Raw genomic sequence first — 16241 nt, forward strand, 5'->3', positions numbered from 1 at the left:
AAAAAAAAATCCTCTTGGTCGTCTTGTTGCGTGGCAGCGTCGTGCCTCATATAGGGAAGCGCCGCGCAAAGGGAGGGAAACTTTCTGTTGGAAGATTATTTCAGAATTCGTTGTGTGTGAAGACGTGTTGCGGGCCGCCATTTTTGTTACAGCCTTCGAAGTCTGTTGGGAGTCTAAATAAGAGACAAAACTCTTCCGTACTTTGGTGTAATACACGAAGAAGGACTCGTTGTTGGACGCGACCGACATATGTCGCCTTGAATCGTCATGCAGAGCGATTTATTAACATATTATGGCGTTGTTTGCCTCATCTTGAGCGGACGGTGACTGAAGACGGCTAACTGGCTAATGCGTTATATTGTCTCATAAGCTGCAGCTGCTTTCACGGAAGAGAGAGCGGAAAGGGGAACTTTAATTCTAAACACGCGTTTTTTTGGTTCTTTGCGAACTTTTGGGGTTGTTTAAACCTGTTCCAAGCCCGTCGTGATTCTTGTGTTGGTGGAAATTTAGCGATGCATCAAAGTTGGTTGACGCCAGTCGCAGCCTGTCTGGTCAAACGTCAGGTTGCGGTTCAGTAGGACTGTCGGATCAAAAAGTGTTTGGTCGCTTGTAAGAATAGGCGTTTGTGGTTTTAATTTATTGCTTATTTCTGTTTTCTTCGAATTCATCAGCTACAGTTGTATTTTGAGCAAACATGTCGTCTGCACGGTTCGACTCCTCGGACCGAGCCAGCTGGTATTTCGGGCCGGTTTCGAGACAGGAGGCGCAGAATAGGCTACAGGGACAGAGACACGGGATGTTTTTGGTGCGAGATTCCTCCACCTGTCCTGGTGATTATGTACTGTCAGTGTCCGAAAACTCCAAAGTTTCTCACTATATCATCAACTCTTTGCCAAACAAGAGATTCAAGATAGGCGACCAAGAGTTTGATAATCTACCTGGCCTTTTGGAGTTCTATAAAATACATTATCTGGATACGACCACCCTGATAGAGCCAGCACCAAGGTAACGTTAAGAGCTTCATTTCGTTTTGACATTGTCACATCATCCACCCCTCTTCTCACTGATGTACACTTCCCTCCCCTTATTTGCTGTGGCAAGCAGTTTAAACATTCATTCATTAAAACTAACTAGGATCTTGTTAGATACTTGTACTGAATCATAATAGCACCGATGCTAGCTGAAACTAGTCACTGTCAGTAGTGACAAGTAGTTCTTAGGTGCTGTAAATTGTTTTAGTTACTACTAGTAACAAAGTTACTTAGTACTAGTGTATTACTACAACTGCTAACAAGTTTTTTTTTTTTGTTATTAAACAATCAGAATGTCCACTTTTTAAATGATTAAATATGACAAGTAAAAAGAAGTTGTAACTAGTGAGGTAAGAAATATTACTAGTTACAATTGGGAAAGCTGCTAGTATCTTGTAAGTCTCGGTATCTTATGAATTAATACTAGTAAAACTGAAATAGCAGCAATTTGTAACTAACAAAAACTGTTTGCTTAGCTTCACAGAAACTGCAGGTTCAATGTTACAATTAAGAAAATGTCCATATGGCAATAATATACATTTGTTGATACAAGTCACGTGGTTAGTTAAAGCCATGTATTCAGTTTAACAGACAAAATACAAAACTATTACATCTTGTGATCTTATTTATTACAGTATGAGAATAATATTTGGCAGTTTTGTATGGCCATCCAAAATTGGCATTATTAGAAGTCTTCGCCAGCTAATGTGCTTGCAGCAAATTTGGAAAGGTACTGATCACTTTTGCCTTACATACTAGTGATTATAAAATACTAGTAACAAAAAGGCTACATTCACACTGTGAGTTTTTGGGATTGACAACCGCATTTTCTTTATAGGTGTGAGTCTCGAAATGTCCCGTTCTCACAGCAGCTTACAGTTGTGTTTAGAATACTGTCTGTATGAACGTGCAACGGGAGTCAAGCCTGTATTCCCTACCTGTAACCATAGCGATAGTGACCAAAGTAAAATCAAAGAGGGCGACGTCCATAAAACTGAAAGTCTTGTCACTTTCTGACACGACAAGAGTCCATTTGAGCCGCGGGTTCATTCGTCAAATCTTCATTAACCAACAGCAGCTTTTAAATTTTGGTGGAGAGCGGAGCATTTGATTCGCGTGCAGAACACAAAACTGACGGGCTCTAAAACGTTCAGATGACACGCAGCTCATTTCACCGTCATTGTAAGTTACTGAAAACACACATGAAAACACGCAACACACGGGTAGACACGTGTTTGTGCGGCAGAGCGGCTCCCTCTCGCACTGTATGACGTGACAGACAACTAGTTGTCCAGTCTGTTCCGTTCACACAGCGCGTGTGTACCGAGAATGTGGTTGTGAGTCCTGAAAATGTATGGGTGTGAGTTCGGTTACAGAATGCGGTTGTGACACCTGTAAATAACCGAACTGCTGTGTGAACGTGGCCATAAAATAGGTGTTACTGGTTTTAATGAATAACTGTTAAAACAGCTTGTCGTAGCATTGCTGGTTGTTCTTCACATTGATTCTTATCCTCATATTATTATTGTCAAGATGAAAGTGGTCAGTTGAACATAACTGTAATTCCCCTCAATTTACTTCCTGTATGTTTTAAAATGTTCTCATTGAGCGGTGCATTAAAAAGAAATTCAGTCATTCCTATTCAAGATACCAGGAAGTTAACTGTACATGTGAAAGTGCACATTCAGTAGTGGATTGGATATTACAAAAGACTAACCGCCTAGCAAGAAGTGGATTTAAGCATTTCCCCTTTGATGTGCTGTTAAAAATCCTCCTTTTGTTGTTGATTATTCAATTCTAAAAATACTTTCATCATTGTATTACAGGTACCCCAGTACCCCTCTGCCCAGTATTCCTATTCAGCCATCCGGGGGACTCGGAGATGAGAACCAGGAGTATGTGCGGACTCTTTATGACTTCACTGGTAGCGATGCTGAAGACCTTCCTTTCAAGAAGGGTGAAATCCTAATTATTCTAGACAAGCCTGAGGAGCAGTGGTGGAGTGCCAAGAACAAAGAAGGCAGAGTAGGCATGATTCCTGTTCCCTACGTAGAAAAACTGGTGAGGCCTTCGCCTCATCCCGGTCAGCCTGGCCATGGTTCACGCAATTCCAATAGCTATGGCATCCCTGAGCCAGCACACGCCTATGCTCAGCCTCAGACTCCATCACCCATTCCTCCCATCACACCCGGCGCTGTCATCAACCCACTGCCTTCTGTGCAGAACGGGCCAGTGTTGGCGAAGGCGATCCAGAAACGAGTGCCATGTGCATATGACAAGACTGCCTTAGCATTGGAGGTAGGTAACTAAATTATGGATTTCCATAAACCAAAATTTGCATTTAGCACCAGCTGAGGTGAATCTGCACGTTTCTGTTTTATTGATGAGGGATAATATGAGCAGCCTTATGCCCACTAAAACCCATACCTTCATTTCTTTCCTTCAGTTTACTAATTACCAAAGGTTATTCAGTAAGCATAGATTTTTGCTGGCTAATTGATTGGTTGATTTATAGCAATGTAAAAGATGCAGTACTGGCTGCCATAGACACCTAATGAAGCTATTTCTCTATGGTTCATAAGATTTAACTGGTGCAGTGATTACACATTTAAAGGGATTTTACCCTTCATTACTTTTGGTCAGATGGTGCTGATAGCATGGAAATGTGAAATGACCAATATTTTCTCTTGATGACACATTTGCCTGCTCAGTTCTATGTTTTTGAGGGACTTTCCTTAGACAGCTATCGACTTGTTAGTGAAAAATAAAGCTTAATATCCAAAGTGTTTGTTCCTGTGCTTAGAATAGGTTTTTAATGCATTAAACCATTTTCATTTACTTTTACTTTTCATAGTTTGCAATTTGCATGGGCCGCACATCTCTAAGAACTGTAGCACAGAGGCTCAGTTACAGTTCAGTTTTGAGTGGGGAGGCTTTATTTTTTTTGTCCAAATCAGTGTAGAATTTATTGTTGGTTTGTTCAGTGTCTAGAATGAAATTCCATACTTAGTCATCCCACCTGGCAAGTTCCAGCACTCCTCTATCCGTTTCTACATGCCAGGCCTTGTTCATTTGTAGAAAACATTACATAAGCTATGTCTTAGTCAGCCTGAGAATGTGCCAGTTGATTCAGGAAGGTGCAGAAAAAAGGTTGTGAAACTCATGGATGTGTATTTACATTGTCATTTGGCCCCTTTTTTTTTTTGTATGTTTTGTACACAATTTTTCCATCTGTCTGCTGTATTTTACATATGAGTGCAGTTGTATATGGAAACAAGGATTATGCCAGTTTGTTACGGCCTAAAGCAAAAGGGTCTGATTTAGAACAGCTGTTTGAAGCATGTTGGTTAATATGCCGAGTCCTGTAAAATTGGTGTCAAAAGGATAATTTTATAATGGTTTTATAATGTTTAACATGCTTCAATAATGATTTTAGATAAGAGTGATATTTTCATCAGTGTTTTAACAGGTGTAAACCGGTAACTCTGTACTGCTTTATGCACTCAGAGGATTTCCATAGCTTTGAAAAATATTTTGTTCCTTAGATATGATTTCTGGTGGGTAGGACATAATCTTTTCCCCAGGCTTTCCCTGAATTTGATAGATTATGGGTTTTATGAAATCTCAGAGCTTTCACAGCGCTTTTTAAGAAGCCAATATAATTTTTCTGTCATGCTAAATAATGTGAATACTAGAGGTCGACCGATAGTGGATTTTGCCGATACCGATAGTTAGGTTGGACCACACTGGCCGATACCGATTAATTAACCGATAGTTTTTAAAATGGATACTGAACAAAAACTAAAATAATGCTTTTTTTAAAAAACAGTATTGAACCACACTAGTAGTAGTAGTAGTAGTAATAACAATTTTGAAATTAACACACTCTAACAAGGAACAATACTTTCATTACACAGCTTTCATTAATCTTAATGTTACAAATTAAATAAGTGTGTGTGTGTTTTCAATAAGGTTTTAATAATAGAAACTTTATTAGGACCATGGAAACTAAAATACACAAATATGCAACAAATCGTCAAAAATTGTGCAGGGCTTTTACTGTGAGGTTGATTTACAACTAGGTTCCCGACCTCTGGTCTAGGAGAACTCACCGGTATCACACACACTCCGGACGCGTTCAATTCGAGCAGCGGCCTAAAACAGTTTATTTAATTACCAAACGGACACAAGTTAACGAACAATGAGGCATAGATGAGTTTGAAGTTCGGTGTTTAAAAAACAAAAACTATCGGTGCCGATTAATCGGCAAAACCGATACATCGGTCGACCTCTAGTGAATACCATACTCTCAATTTTTTTCTCTATTCTAAATGCTTTAAAAGACCTGTACGTTGTTTGTTTTTTTCCTTACAGGTGGGCGACATTGTGAAAGTGACTAGGATGAACATCAGCGGTCAGTGGGAAGGGGAGGTAAATGGCCGGAGAGGTTTATTCCCTTTCACCCATGTGAAAATATTGGACCCCCAAAACCCAGATGAGAACGAATGATCTGGTCCATGTGCTTGTCAGCACCCCGTCAGCTCGCCGGCCGCCCCATCAAGTCACCACCGGTATTACGCTTGCCTGCCTTGGGGCTCAGCCGTGGCGCATTTCTCAAGCAAACCATTTGCGTGGCTTCTGACTGTTTACAGCTCCGAAATCAAACGGTTCTTAATCCCTCTCACCTGGTTACAGGCGAATCAGTGTTTTTTTTTTGTTTCTGCCCTTAATACTCTGTTATTTCCACTCATCGGCCATCTGTACCTGTGACAAGGTGAAATGAGTCCTCCAACGTGACCTGAGCCTTCTTGCCACTCTCATGCAGTTTTCTGTCTTTAACTTTGACTTTTGCGAGCTTAAATATGTTGTGTTAAGAAAGGGAAATGAGGATCATTATACCCTCTGGTTTGATTGCCAATTGTTCACTTAAAATTTAACTTTTATTTTGTCTTTTGTTACATTTTGTTACACATAATCCTAGTGATACTGACCTTTGGAAACAGCCATGACTTGAAGATAAAGGTAGGGTATTGCAGTGGCCGGTTCTTAGAGTAGCAACAACTGCACCACTCCTGATTGACCTTAGAAGCAGACTCACCAGTTAAAGTTATTTTTTTCCTCAACTAGTATGTGGGACTAGTCTACTGTAGCCTTTTTATTTGTGCCATAATAACTTATCTGTAAATTGCAGTAGTAGTGTAGCTAGATGGTTGTGGCTAGACTCGGGGGATCTTTTGAATGGTGAAGGGCTTGTCTGTGGATCTTTTAGCATCTGGTTGTGATGCCTTAGATGCGAGCTTGGGTCTGGGGAGAGTAAAAACGCACCTCATCTTTTCCATTGGACAAGCTGGAAATGTCAGCTGTGCAATCATGAGCTCAACTCTGGAGGACTGGATTCAGTGTCTGATTGTCCCATTCAGTAAAGGTGTCAGTAAAATCTGGATCTTGCTCCATTTCTTGACTGTTACTGCACATCACAAGTTATCTGCTATAACTTTGACGGTTTCTGCCCAATTTTGACACAGTAACTTGACATAAACACAACTTTTATGTTTTGTCCATCTGTATTGAGTTTCTTTTATTAGCCAGGTGTTGAATCAATCATTTACTGTGTGTTGAAATAAACTGGCGTTTTCTAAAAAGGGATTTAAAAAAGCCTGCTGGTGGCCTCTGTGCATGACCTTCTGGCCAAGAGGGATTTCCCTCTTAGGTTAAATGCTGCTTCATGTCATGTCTTTTATTTCTGTCTGTTGATTTTCTTTATTTTTCCTTTTCAAAATTAATTCACCTTTGTCTGGTTTACATCCCTAGCATCAATTTAAGGCTAAACATTCATATTGCAATAGACCAACCCATATCTTTTAGAAGAGCTCAGATAATTTAAGGTTTCAAATACATACGTTTTTCCCTTTTTTCTAAGGCTTTAACAGCATTACTGTTTATTGTTTCTTTTATTGGTCTCATTCGTTTAAGATGAAAATTTGTGCCTTTTATTTTCTTACATTTACATGTGTTAATAATATTTCCCATGGTTAACACCCGTGCTGGTATTACCCATTATGTACAGAACGAGTAAATAAAATTTATGTCTACTTCTCTGTGAGTGTATGACCAACTTTGTGTATATGGACTTTCCATGGTTATGGAAAACCTGGAAATATTAAAAATGGAAATATCATAGTATTTAATATATAAAACGTTTTGGACATTTACATAGTTAATACAATTTTTTTTCTTGTTATTACGTGTTATTGTTTACATCCTAATTTTAAAGATTGGTACCAGACATACAAATGAATATCCATCCTAGCAGTTTCTGCTACATTGAATCCTAAAAAAAATAGTAATCACAAATGGCTGCTCATGAAAAGGTCTTTTAAATGAAGTAGTTGAAGTCATTTACTCACCCTTAAGTTGTTTCAAATCTTTATGAATTTCTTTCAGCTGTTGAACACAAGAGATGAACCTTTGAAAAATGTTGGTAACCAAACCGTGGAAGTTGGTGGCTAGCATCACCTATTCTGCCAACATACTTTAAAATATCTTTTTTCAGCATAAAAAATAAACTCATACAGGTTTGGAACGACTTGAGGGTGAGTAAATTCTTGGGTGAACAATCTCTTAATGGGAACCTTGTAAACAGAAGTTCAAATATCATTCTGGAGACTTCGGAGTCCTAAAGTGGGTCATTTCAAAGCTTCTGTTTCTACAGACATTTTGTTCACCCAAATGGTGACGTAACAGCCTGTTTAGAGACTGTTCAGTATCTGGAACAAGAGGTTGGTTACGAATTTTTATTAGCAGTTGTGATTGTGACTGTGCTCTGGAGACAAGACATAATTAAAGAATTTTAATGAAGTGTCCAAAAAAAGAAACCCTGTGCTATGATGACCTAGAGAAAGTTATGAAGGTCAAGCATTGCTTTTTTTTTCTTCAGTAAATCAAGAACCCTTCTTTTTAAGTATATACGTCTGTGACCTTGATGTAATGTTTGCATCAACATCATCACAACAAAATGGTTATGTGATGTTGTGCAAAATGTGTTCTTCATGGCTCAGGTTCTTTTCCCAAGTAGTTGCTTGTGTTTCCTTGTCTGTTGGCATGGATTCATCACGGCAATCTCCCTCAGTTATTTGAGGGCACTGTGTAGCAACTGTTGACAAAGGAATATTTGGGGGAAAGTCTGTAGACAACAACCTGGAGGCCAAATAAGGATTATTTAAAGGTAAAGTGTGTCATTTCTTTGCCGCTATAACAGTAACAAATGGGTCTCCAGTCTGTTTGAGCAGCTCTATCATTTTCTTAAGGCTATAGTGTGATGAGTCACATTTACAGCCAAGTAGATTACAAATCTGGTATTTCCCATACAAAATGGGTGGTTCCTAGCCAGAATAAGCTGCAAACTGGACCAGACTAGTTTATGTCAGTAGTCAAAAGAGTGACTATAAGCGGACATATCAACATTTCTTGATTCAATGTAAATGATGAAAGATGGGAGGAATGAAATTCTGTTATGGTGATGTAGAAATGACTCACTTCACCTTAAAAGTGATCTCTTTGTTTAAACCTGTAATCAGTCCTAAAAATTAATTTAAAATTATATAACCTACTTTTGAAATATATCAAATGCCAGGTTTTGTTAGTGAGAATACAGTCACTCTTTAAAGCCAGCTAATTGTAATTTGCAAGGCCTTTGCTCATGGTTTTTAGATGATTGTGTTGGTCTAAAGATTCTCACAAACAAGTGCAGATAAGCTTGACAGCATCAAACCATTACCCCAGGACTGTGTTTCCATTTTGGAAGCCTGACAGACACTGCAATGGAGGAGCTAAAAATAAAGCGAATTGCGTAATTGTTGCTGGGCTTCGATATTTATTTACTGATATATATTTTAGGGAGCTTGTAGAAGGTGATTTGGACTTTATGTCAGTTGAATCAGAGATACAAAAGTAAAAGTAATGTTATATGAGAAAAAGTTGCAGATTAGTCTCCAGATGCATTACATATAATTTACTTGTCAGTCTTTTAAAGGAATAATTCACCCAAAAAATGAAAAATAAATGTACGGTACTCACTCTCAGGCCCTCATATGTTGATGAGTTTATTTCTTCATCAGAATTCAGTACAGATTTTGAGAAATTTTGCATTACATCATTTGCTCAACAATGAATCCTCTGCAGTGAATGGGTGCCGTGAAAATGAGAGTCCAAACAGCTGATAAAAGCATCACAATATTCCACAAGTTATCCAAATGACTCAAGTGAAGTGAAAAGTTGCTTGTTTGTGTTAAATTAATCCATTTTTAATCTCATACTGTTGCTTCCAACTAAAATACAAGTCCTCTATTCATAATATTCCTTTCTCCAGTGAAAAAAGTTGCCTTGTCTGAATCAGGAGAAAAATATGCACAGATCAAGCACTGTTTACAAACGAAGCAGTCCAAAACAGTTCTAAACAAATATTGTCAGTGGATGTGAAAGGACTGGACAAAATGTTATTATGGATTATGCACTTGTATTTTTGCCAGAACTATTACTTTAAAGGCTGATGTATGGTTGATTATATCTGGAAAACACTGGTTGTGTATTTTGACACCACTCACTTATGTAATGCATGACATGGAATGGAAACATCAATTGAATAAAATCAACAGTTCAGCATATGTTCCATAAAAAGTGCAAGTCTGTCCAAATTTAAATCTGCTTCACTTTACCATGCTGTTGAGTGACTGCATAGTGAATTTTTATTTTTTTTAGAAATCGTATTTGGTTATTTTAACTAAACATACCAACACTCTCATACTCGCTGTGTTTAGAAAGCATATTTTAAAAGCATATTCAGTGAGACCATAACACTGACATGAGGTTTACTCTTGAGTCCTCTTCATCTGCAAGTTTCTGCAAAGTTAATTGTGCATAATTAAATGTGATATCACTTATCAAGATTGATGGAAATATAATCACTTTGATTCTCAATTTCTCTTTTCTGTTAAAGTGCTGCAAGGTAATCCTCATCTAACAGACAATCTGTGCCAAAATAATCTGTGTGCACAGAACAGCAGAAGCACCGATGTCCTATATTTAGTCTTTGATTAGTCTCAGTCAACTGAACCTTCACCACATCTGTGCAATGTAATTATTAAGAACATTAATAATTCTTAATAATTCGGAACAACCAAAAAAGTATGTTTCTTAGTATCATCTTATTTTAACTGCTGAAATGTCAGTAGAAGCTTGAAAAATGTGTAAAATATGTATGTATTATTATTATTTTAATCAATTTGATTATAATTTTTCTGTTAAAATACTTTTAAAATACCAAATTAAAAGAAATTGTTTGCAATTCTCTTGGTGATGCCAAACCATCATAATTCACTTCTTTGGCTACTCTAACACGTCATGAGAAACATTTGAACAGTATATTTAATCATCACTCCTGCTTCTAGCAAATGTTACCAGAATGTTGTCTTTGTCTTTGTGTTGTCTAAATCAATCCTGATCCCTTCCAGAATCTTCACGCCCCATTTGGGATGGCTGATGATCAAACATTTACAAGGACATACGCCACTCACTGCCTTCTGCTGTGGAAATGAGGCCATGTTGAGTTATCTGGGTCAGATATAGAGTCAGAACCGGGGCTTAATTCAAGCCCCTGAGACCTTGCTTATCTCTGCTTCTCTCTATATATACCCTGTGCCCTCACCTAATGAGAAACTAAAATGAGGATAATGTTTTACAATCAGCAGGTTTAAAGCAATTCTGTACAATATATAGATAGCCAGTAACCTCAGTGAACACTGAACAGCAGTGTTATACAATGTATCCAATGTGAGAAATAACAGGCCCAGATAGATGGGAGTCTGATGACTGAAAAGTCAATAAGAATAAACTGGCATCATCAGCTGTGGTACAATAACTGACAACTGACAAATCTTTAGACTAGTAGATAACTTCTATACCCTATGAAAAAAAAAGTATTAATGTAAACAGCATTTAAACACCCAGCCTGGGTTATTAAATATCACAAGAGGTGGAGATAATTATGACTTAGTTTAATTTATATAACGCCCTTAACAATTGAGATACAGCAATACTGAAGAAATGCTAACACACTAACGTCTTATTTTTGTACTCTAGTATTTAAGGCAACAGTTTTTTCATGAGTTTTTGAGACTCGTTTTTATGGAGCCATGGACATTAAGGTTTCCAAGCAGAATGTTTTTCAGAATTGTTTTTTTTAATAGAAAACATTCCTTTTTTTCCCCAACTCGCGAGTAAAATAGACAAACGAAAAATCTCGTTTCGTGATTCTCGCGATATTGCTACTACATGACTAATCTTTTAGAAATATCGCCATCTGCTGGTGAAAGAAAATGTTCCAGTCAGTCACAACTCAAAACATCTTGCACCACATCTGTTATCTTAACTTATGTTACATATCTTTAAGAGTTATATTGTTTCGGCAGAAGAAACGTTAAACGCGTATAATAATAATAATAATAATAATATTTTATTTTCAACACTTCTCTCTTCTCTCCTGCACCCAGACACAAATAATCATCCACAGCGCGCCCAGTGACCCACAAGCATAATCAATCAATAATCAATCAATAATTACACGGCTATGGCCCTCTGTTTTGTTGCTGCAAAGATAATTTCTCTTTAAATGAGTAAGATCTCTAACACTCAAAATAAATATTGGACTACATCCAGTTAGCAATTATTTTATACAAGCTTTTATGTTTAGAGATCTGTTTATATACTGTGATTTCATTTCAATTGCTCCTCCTCATCCTACCCTTCTCTGTTATGGTAAGCAATACTGGTTATTTGTTTTCTTCAAAAAGATTTAACCTTCAAAACATTTAAAAGATTTAAGATGCTTAACCTTTGAAATATCAAAGGATTGCAAGATCATTCACTCTATTAATTTATACTGTACTGTCTGAGAGATTGTTGTTCACTCCAATATAAATTAAAGTTATTTATTTTTTATTTTAATATATATATATATATATATACAGTGGGTACGGAAAGTATTCAGACCCCCTTAAATTTTTCAAGAGCAAAGTGTCTGAATACTTAGGACCATGTGATGTTTCAGTTTTTCTTTTTTAATAAATCTGCAAAGATGTCAACAATTCTGTGTTTTTCTGTCAATATGGGGTGCTGTGTGTACATTAATGAGGAAAAAAAAATTAACTTAAATGATTTTAGCAAATGGCTGCAATATAACAAAGAGTGAAAAATTTAAGGGGGTCTGAACACTTTCCGTACCCACTGTATATATATATATATAATGTATTACTTTAATTTATATTGGAGTGAACAACAATCTCTCAAACAGTACACTATTAGAACAGGATGCAGTGTATCTGTTTTTCAGACGGTGGTCTTGTTTTCATAATTTGTATTTTGCTATTAAATGGAGGAAAATAAACATTTCTGTCTTAATATTTAAGTAGTGCTGGACAAAAGTTTACAGGGTAAAAAAATTACTAACTAGCCTACATATTATTAATGCACACATAGTTTAGAGTCAAACTAATATATTTGAGAATATGCTACCAGGGCCATAACCAGCATAGGCATTTGGACTTGTATAATAGTCACCAAAATATCTGACTTTCACACAGGATTGAAATACAACGAATCTGAGGAAACCAAGTGAGAGACATCACAGCAAGTGAGTTCCAAGAATCCGCTCACCAGAGCAACATGTAGAAACATCTCACCACTCCTGAAGTCAACCTAACCCATTCACTCTGTGCCTGAGGAGAGAATTCTTGTCTTCAACAAGAATGACTCCACCTGTCAAGAACGGTAAGACATTTTGACCAGAACTAACTGTGGAAATAAGAATTTACTAAGAGGAAGTAAGAACTTTTGTGGTTTTCTGTGAACAATAACCCATGAAAACATCCTTACTGTGATGGACTCTCATGCTTTACTGTATGAATTTACACTGGGTAATTAGCCAACTTTACAATTCAAAACATTTTTTTTGGCCAAACAAATCTAGTTTTATAAGACTGAAACCTATAAACAGGCATAAGACGTTTATTTTTAAAGACATTTACTGTAATTGGGTAGATGCCACTTTTTCTCCCAGTACTTTCTAATGACGGACCAGAATATTATGTAATGCTATATGTTAAACAATAGATGGCAGTATTGGGTTGATTTAGTAAAGCAGTTTGGACACTCACCAGTTCTCTTAGATAAATTGTGTCATTGCACCAGGTCACTGTTTAACAGTATAGTTTACTGCAACATGATTTGCTCTGCATAATTTTTGCCCTTTGTAGCACTGCCTTTAAAATTGCTGCATTTAAAATTTGATGGCTCGCTAAAAGCTTATTTGTGTCTTATCTCATATCCTAAATTGTGTTTAGGATTCTGATATGCTGGCAGCCCTTCCAGACTACTTAGTTGGACACCCAGCTTAATTAGAAAGACCATTTTAATTACTGAACAACATGGCAACATCATCGATCAGTAAGACCAGCACCAAACCAGCATAAACTATCTGAAAGTCAGGTAAAATAGATACAAATTAATATAAAAATGTATATGGTTAAAAAAATATATGAATATAATTATATATAACAAGCAATTATATGATATTATATATGTATACAAATTTTATTTTATATTTTATTTTATTTTTGGTAATATAAATTTTAATTTTTGGATGAATGTATAGATTAAAATAAAATTGCTCTATGCTAGACCAGCACCAATCCAACAATGACCCGCATAATATATTTCAGCAACTGTCTCAAAGCCAGGTAAAATAGATAGCATTTTTTTTTAAATGTTATATATAAAAAGTATATAAAAAGCCAATTATACATTATTATATATTTATACAATTTATATGTTTTTTATTTTATATTTTATTTTATATATCATTTGGAATTTGTATACATATATAATAATATATAAATCTATCTATCTATCTATCTATCTAAACACTATTATGTATATATTTATATTTACTATTTTATACTATTTAATAAATTTTTTAGTCATGTAATTAGCAATATAAGTTTTTATTTTTTGACTGTCTAATTCCGACTTTTCCAATCATAGACCATCATACATGCACATCCACACACACCCCTGTCCTTTTGTCACCAGGAAACCTGAGCTGCTGCTAATTGTGGTGCTGGCAGGATGCCGTAGCCATTATGGGCCGTCATGTGCAGCGGGCTCTCGTAGAGAACTGTGGCTAGATGAGCCGCCACTGCACCACAGTGTGGACGGCTGCCAAAATGAGCTCAGCAACCTCTTTGGTGTGCCCTTTGGGTCAGCTTACACAGCAGCGCACCGTTCTGCTGAAATCCCTGAATTAATGCAGAGAGGGAAGAAGAGGGGGAGGAATGACTCAAGCGAAAAAGGAGGTACACAAAATGGTGCTCACTTTTATTTGCTGTGTCAGAATGGGGCAGTCCAACACAAGAGGGTTTACAAATGGTGGTGAAATGTGAGAATGTTTGGGGGGAGGGGTGACAGTCCTGTCCATGTCATGTGTTCACTTTCATTCATTTGGTGGTCTTCAAACAGACTTGGGTCCAATAGTGCGCCCCTTTCTTTTAGGTTCAGGGTATTTCAGTCTCTGGGTTGTGTCAGCTCTTCACTTTTTGACCTTGCCCTGGGCGGCCACAGCCTCCATGGCTTTGCGCACTGTTTCCTCGTCTCCCAGGAACTGCATGGGTTTGATGGGCTTCAGGTCCTTGTCCAGCTCATAGACGATGGGAATGCCTGTGGGCAGGTTCAGCTCCATGATGGCTGCATCTGACATGCCTGTAGACACAGGTGAACATCTTGTCACATATATACACTGAGGTTTCAAAGCCTTGACCTTTCCTTGACCCCTGTGATCTTTACATTTTACAGTGCATCACTCTCTAGGGAGAATGCAGAACCTTTCTGCTGAAAGGTTGTGCCTGTAATAGAAACCTCCTAATCTCTTCTATGTATGAATGAGGGCTATAAATAGTCTCTGTATCATCTGGGATCATTGAAGCATGGTGGTCAGACACGCTATGTGTTTCTGAATGCTATATGTTTTGTTCCTTGATATGCTCAGCTAACTTGCAGTTTTATTATATAACACATCACTCGCCTGCTTAAGTCCCTAAATAGTCTTTAAACTAAATGCTTGGTGGGATGATACTCACTCTCTAAGTGCTTGACGATACCACGGAGGCTGTTGCCGTGGGCTGCTATTATGACGTTTTTGCCGGCCTTGATCTCAGGTACAATAACCTCATTCCAGAAAGGCAGGGCACGAGCGATGGTGTCCTTCAAGCTCTCGCAGATGGGAAGCTCACCCTCTTTCAGACCCTTGTATCGTCTTGACTGGTAAAAGAGGAATGGAACATGATCGAACTTGCAGCCATGCCATCATCAGTTTTTACACAAAAACTGACATAGAAGTGACATAAAAGTAAAGTGTCACATGCATGAATGAATTATGGTATATATATATGTGTGTGTGTGTGTGTGTGTGTGTGTGTGTGTCTGTCAAATTTACTTAATATTTTTTATATTTATCTTTAACATCTTTCTCTTACCTCACTGATGATCTTGTGGTATTGATGGTCCTTATCCATAGGGGGAGGGGGAATATCGAATGATCTGCGCCAGATCTTGACCTGCTCCTCTCCGTGCTTGGCTGCCGTCTCTGCCTTGTTCAGACCAGTCAGACCACCGTAGTGACGTTCATTCAGACGCCAGGTGCGCACTACAGGCAGCCACATCTGGTCTCTGACCTCCATGATGGTCCACAGAGTCTTGATAGCGCGCTTCAGAACGGAGGTGTAGCACACATCAAACTTCATGCCTGCATCTTTGATGGCTTGAGCACCACGCTCAATAACCTCATTCCAGAAAGGCAGGGCACGAGCGATGGTGTCCTTCAAGCTCTCGCAGATGGGAAGCTCACCCTCTTTCAGACCCTTGTATCGTCTTGACTGGTAAAAGAGGAATGGAACATGATCGAACTTGCAGCCATGCCATCATCAGTTTTTACACAAAAACTGACATAGAAGTGACATAAAAGTAAAGTGTCACATGCATGAATGAATTATGGTAGAATTAAAGGTATGAATAGTTTTATATATAAATAGTTTAATATTTATTATATTAAAAAAAAAAATATATATATATATATATATATATATATATATATATATATATATA

General features: G+C 37.5%; 2 protein-coding genes across 4 annotated transcripts in view; one reads left to right on the forward strand and one right to left on the reverse strand.

Annotated features, from left to right (window-relative positions):
* Window positions 1-6: 6 nt before the first annotated feature.
* On the forward strand, window positions 7-7129 carry LOC107722822 (crk-like protein). Its single transcript, XM_016531308.1, has 3 exons — window positions 7-1005; window positions 2858-3329; window positions 5406-7129. The coding sequence occupies exons 1-3, from the start codon at window positions 695-697 to the stop codon at window positions 5538-5540; spliced, it is 918 nt and encodes a 305-aa protein (XP_016386794.1). The 5' UTR covers window positions 7-694; the 3' UTR covers window positions 5541-7129.
* Window positions 7130-14437: 7308 nt separating this feature from the next.
* Window positions 14438-16241, reverse strand: part of LOC107722829 (phosphoglycerate mutase 2-like) — a 2826-nt gene continuing 1022 nt past the window's right edge. The window contains exons 2-4 of one of the 3 annotated variants that reach the window (XM_016531319.1): window positions 15614-15906; window positions 15218-15398; window positions 14438-14840 (exon numbers count right to left, since the gene is read on the reverse strand). In XM_016531319.1, the coding sequence (XP_016386805.1) occupies window positions 14671-14840; window positions 15218-15398; window positions 15614-15906 (644 nt within the window). In that variant the 3' untranslated portion in view covers window positions 14438-14670. The remainder of the gene's footprint in view (window positions 14841-15217; window positions 15399-15613; window positions 15907-16241) is intronic. The other 2 variants (XM_016531317.1, XM_016531318.1) reach the window with 2 other exon arrangements.

The sequence above is a fragment of the Sinocyclocheilus rhinocerous genome, unplaced genomic scaffold (assembly GCF_001515625.1).
Source record: "Sinocyclocheilus rhinocerous isolate Xijiao unplaced genomic scaffold, SAMN03320098_v1.1 scaffold1055, whole genome shotgun sequence".
Classification (NCBI taxonomy): Eukaryota; Metazoa; Chordata; class Actinopteri; order Cypriniformes; family Cyprinidae; genus Sinocyclocheilus; species Sinocyclocheilus rhinocerous.